This window comes from Solanum pennellii, chromosome 6 (assembly GCF_001406875.1).
Source record: "Solanum pennellii chromosome 6, SPENNV200".
Lineage (NCBI taxonomy): Eukaryota > Viridiplantae > Streptophyta > Magnoliopsida > Solanales > Solanaceae > Solanum > Solanum pennellii.
The window spans coordinates 46,000,100-46,004,069 of record NC_028642.1 but is presented as its reverse complement, the minus strand read 5'-3'; the positions used below and the strand labels follow the sequence as shown (position 1 = coordinate 46,004,069).

At 27.2% G+C, this 3,970-nt stretch overlaps 1 protein-coding gene across 1 annotated transcript; it reads left to right on the top strand.

The window, feature by feature from the left end:
- Window positions 1-496: 496 nt before the first annotated feature.
- Window positions 497-3,676, top strand: LOC107021732 (transcription factor MYB4-like). The gene is made up of 3 exons (XM_015222438.2): window positions 497-783; window positions 1,384-1,513; window positions 2,857-3,676. Exons 1-3 carry the CDS (start codon window positions 651-653, stop codon window positions 3,398-3,400), a joined length of 807 nt encoding a protein of 268 aa, XP_015077924.1. The 5' UTR covers window positions 497-650; the 3' UTR covers window positions 3,401-3,676.
- The last annotated feature ends 294 nt before the right edge of the window (window positions 3,677-3,970 follow it).

The window sequence follows — 3,970 nt, the reverse complement described above, 5'->3', positions numbered from 1 at the left end:
TAAATCATCATTATGGTATAATTTTTCTGATAATAATCTAAGAATTTTTCAATGCCTTCAACCAGACTCTCAGTAAAATAAAGGGAAAATGCACAAGTACCACTTCAATCTATGCCCGAAATTTCAGAGACACACTTATACTATATTAAGATCCTATTACCTCCCTAAACTTATTTTACAAGTAATTTTCTATCCTTTTCGGCCTACGTGACACTAGCCTGGAAAAAAAATCAATCAGCATTGGACTCACAAGATAGTGCCACGTAGGTCGAAAAGAGTAAAAAATTATTAATAAAATATGTTTAGGGGGTAATAGGACCTTAATATAGTATAAATATGTTTATAAAATTTCGGATATAGATTGAGGGATACTTGTACATTATCCCTAAAATAAACTCATTTTATTTTAAAATACTATTATACCTTATATCTCACGCCAAACCAAACGACTTTTTAACATGCTAATTACAAGCATAAATACCCATCCCCATCCATTCTCTCTGCTGCTCTTGAGCTTTTTTGGCATTTCATTTGTAAGAAAAAAGAGTGGAGGGGCTAAAAAAGTATAGTGATACACAAAATTATATTAGAAAAAATATCAAAAAAATTGACAAGAGCAATAAGAAAATCAAATTAAAAAAAAAAAAAAGATGGGTAGAGCTCCTTGTTGTGAGAAAATGGGATTGAAGAAAGGTCCATGGACTCCTCAAGAAGACAATATTCTCATATCTTACATTCAAAATAATGGACATTCCAATTGGCGTGCCCTTCCTAAACTTGCTGGTAATTTTGCTTTACAAATCTATATTCTTTCATATCATTTCTCGAATTTTAATCTGAGATCTCTGATTAAACACGAGAGATTATATTTAATATCATCTGAACTTGTTTTACAGTACAAATCATGATTTGATCAATTGAACTACAAAATCGTCATAAAGACAATTTTAAGTTAGCATTTGATCATAAATTTTAAAATTATTCATGAATATTTGTTTTATCTTTAAATGTTTTTAAGTTCTCAAAAACTGGTTCAAACTAGTTTTGGATTTTTCGGAAATTTTCACTTAACAAAATTATATTTTTTTCCCAAATAAATTACATGTTCAAATACTTTAAATTTTTAACTTTCTACTTTAAAATTTATGATCAGATTTAATCGATTTCTAAAGCATTAATTCTCATCTCTTGGATTGAACTTTTCTTGAGATGTTAATTTTTAACACGTGAAACATGTCATCTTTTATTTGGTTATTTCCTTTTTTTTTCTTTTTCCTTTTACTTGTGAAAGGACATTTTTTATTTATTGAAAAAGAAAATTACTGGGGATTATTATGAAGTGTAATTAAATTTTATTTTAATTCTATTTTTTTTATTATTTAGGACTATTGAGATGCGGAAAAAGTTGCAGATTGCGATGGACTAATTATTTGCGTCCAGATATAAAGAGAGGAAATTTCACCAAAGAAGAAGAAGACACCATAATCAAGCTTCATGAAAATCTTGGCAATAGGTCAGTGTTTTTTTCTTAAAAAATAAAATTTAAAATTGCAACTAAAAAATAAAAATAAGAATTAGTTAAGAATTTTATCACTAGTCAATTTCTAATAGGCTTGTAGCTGCCAATTTTGTTTAATAATTCACTGTTAATTACAGATTTTGAAAATTTTTAATTGAATTATATTAATAGAAAATTCTACTAAATATGTTATTATTGTTAATTAATTACGGGGTGCTGATCACATCTAATAATGCGTGCCTAGAGTGGTGATAATAATTACTATATATTAAAGTAAAAACACATTTTCCTTTTATTATTATTTTTGAAAGGAAATATATACCTTAGCTTGTGAATTATTTATTTGCAAAGTTTTTTGTCTTTATATTCAGGAAATATAATACTTTTTGAGAATTGAAAAGGAAAGATTTATATTATGCCAAAACAACACTTATTTTATTTTATTTGTCATTTTGTTTCTACCAATGAATAAATTAAAAAAAAAAATAGAGAGGGGAAAAGATTCTCTTAGACAAGTTGGTAATTAAAATATTTCTAATAATTAATGTCATTTGCCAATCTACACATCTGAATGAAGAAAATCTATGCATATGGCTAATATCTCCTTTGATTTTAGTGACACTATAATTAAAGTTTTTGCACTATGTCATGTTTGTCCACTTCTCTCAATCTACAAATAATTTAACTTAAATACAATTGATAATTTTATTTTAAAATGTTACAATACCAATGTATTTTAATAAGAGAAAATCTATAATATAGAGGTGGCTATTGGTTTAAGTTCACCTAGGTAATAGCTTTTGCTTAGAACTATTGTATATGTATTTAAAAAAAAAAGCACTAAATATAATTTATAAGTATAGTTGAGTTAGTGCAACACATAACTAATATCCTAAAGGATATAGATTGATTCTTTGTCAATATTTTCTCGTAGAATTGATTGCATCGTTACCTGACTTACCTAATGTAATTTAATCTCTGGCATAGTTTATAAGCTACTGCATAGAAGGTGAAAATAATTATATACTCAAAGGATATCGACTATAGATTTTTCAGGAATTCCAAAAGAAATTACTTAATATAGGTGTATAAATATTTGATTGAAAAAAAAAAACTTAGTTGTTATTGTGGATTAACTTGGATCACAATAGGATTCCAAAAAATTTCAATTTCAAAATTCGTTTTTGACTTTATATTAACTTGTGTTACAGAAGTTCATAAATTTTGAATTTTGAACCAGACTTTAATTTTAATGTGTTGTTATAGGTAATTTACCTCTTGTTTCAACGTTATATGTTAACCTCTTTGCTAATAAATTTTTTTCCCGAAATAAGCAGATGGTCCGCAATAGCAGCAAGATTACCGGGACGAACAGATAATGAAATAAAAAACATTTGGCACACCAACTTGAAGAAAAAACTCAAGAATTATCAGCCTTGTCAAAATTCCAAAAGACACTCCAAGACTAATCATATTTCCAACAAGGGTCCTACAACTTCTGAATCCTCCAATAATTCTGATTTTAGTACTAATAGTACAAGTACTAAACAACACATTAAGGTTGCACCTAACTCACCCCAAATTTCATCTAGTGAAATGTCAAGTGTGACATTAGTTGTTGATGATAATCAAATGGTGATTATAAAGGAAGAAAAAATAGAGTCATCATCGTCGGAGTATTTTCCCAAGATCGATGAGAGTTTCTGGACAGATGAATTATCGACGGAGAATAATATGATTATTGGTCATGATCAAGAAATACAAGTGAGGGAAGAAAATGTGGACATATTTACTACTAGTTCAAAAATGGAGGAGGACATGGACTTTTGGTACAATGTTTTCATAAAGACAGGGGATTTGCCAGAATTACCAGAATTTTGAGGGGTCTATTTTGATTATTATGTAAATTTGAGATTAATTAGTGGTATTTCTAGCTAATAGTTTTTTTTTTTAGGAATTTTTGGAGTTGGCAAGTTTGAAATTTCATGTTTGTTTAATCTTGACTATTATTTAGAGTGGACCCAAAAAAATAAAAAATAATTCCAAGTTGGGACCATTAGCTAGGATATTTTAATTTTGAGGTTATTTTAAACTTCTCTTTTACTTAGTGGAGGGCTAATTACAGTAATTAGCAAAGGAAGAACACATTTTAGTGAAGTACTCCTCTGTCACAATTTAAAATCGTGACACTTTTCGTTTTTTGAGAGTCAAACAGTTTAAGTTTGTATAGGTATTTATAAATAAAATCTTCAAATCTTTTAAAATGAAATTTATATATTTATAAACTACATTTAAAGTATTATAAAACACAATAACTGATAACTCAAAATATTTAAAAGATGCATGAAAAATTTATAATCACAGATAAAATAATTTAAATCTCAAACTTTAAAAAATATTACATAAATTGAAACGGAGAGAGTACTTGTTTTAAAACTATAACTACTAAAA

Coding starts and splice junctions, on each gene's coding strand:
- LOC107021732 (XM_015222438.2), top strand. CDS start 651: ATGGGTAGAGCTCCTTGTTGTGAGAAAATGGGATTGAAGAAAGGTCCA. Junction 784..1,383: donor TGCCCTTCCTAAACTTGCTG/GTAATTTTGCTT, acceptor TTTATTATTTAG/GACTATTGAGATGCGGAAAA. Junction 1,514..2,856: donor CATGAAAATCTTGGCAATAG/GTCAGTGTTTTT, acceptor CGAAATAAGCAG/ATGGTCCGCAATAGCAGCAA.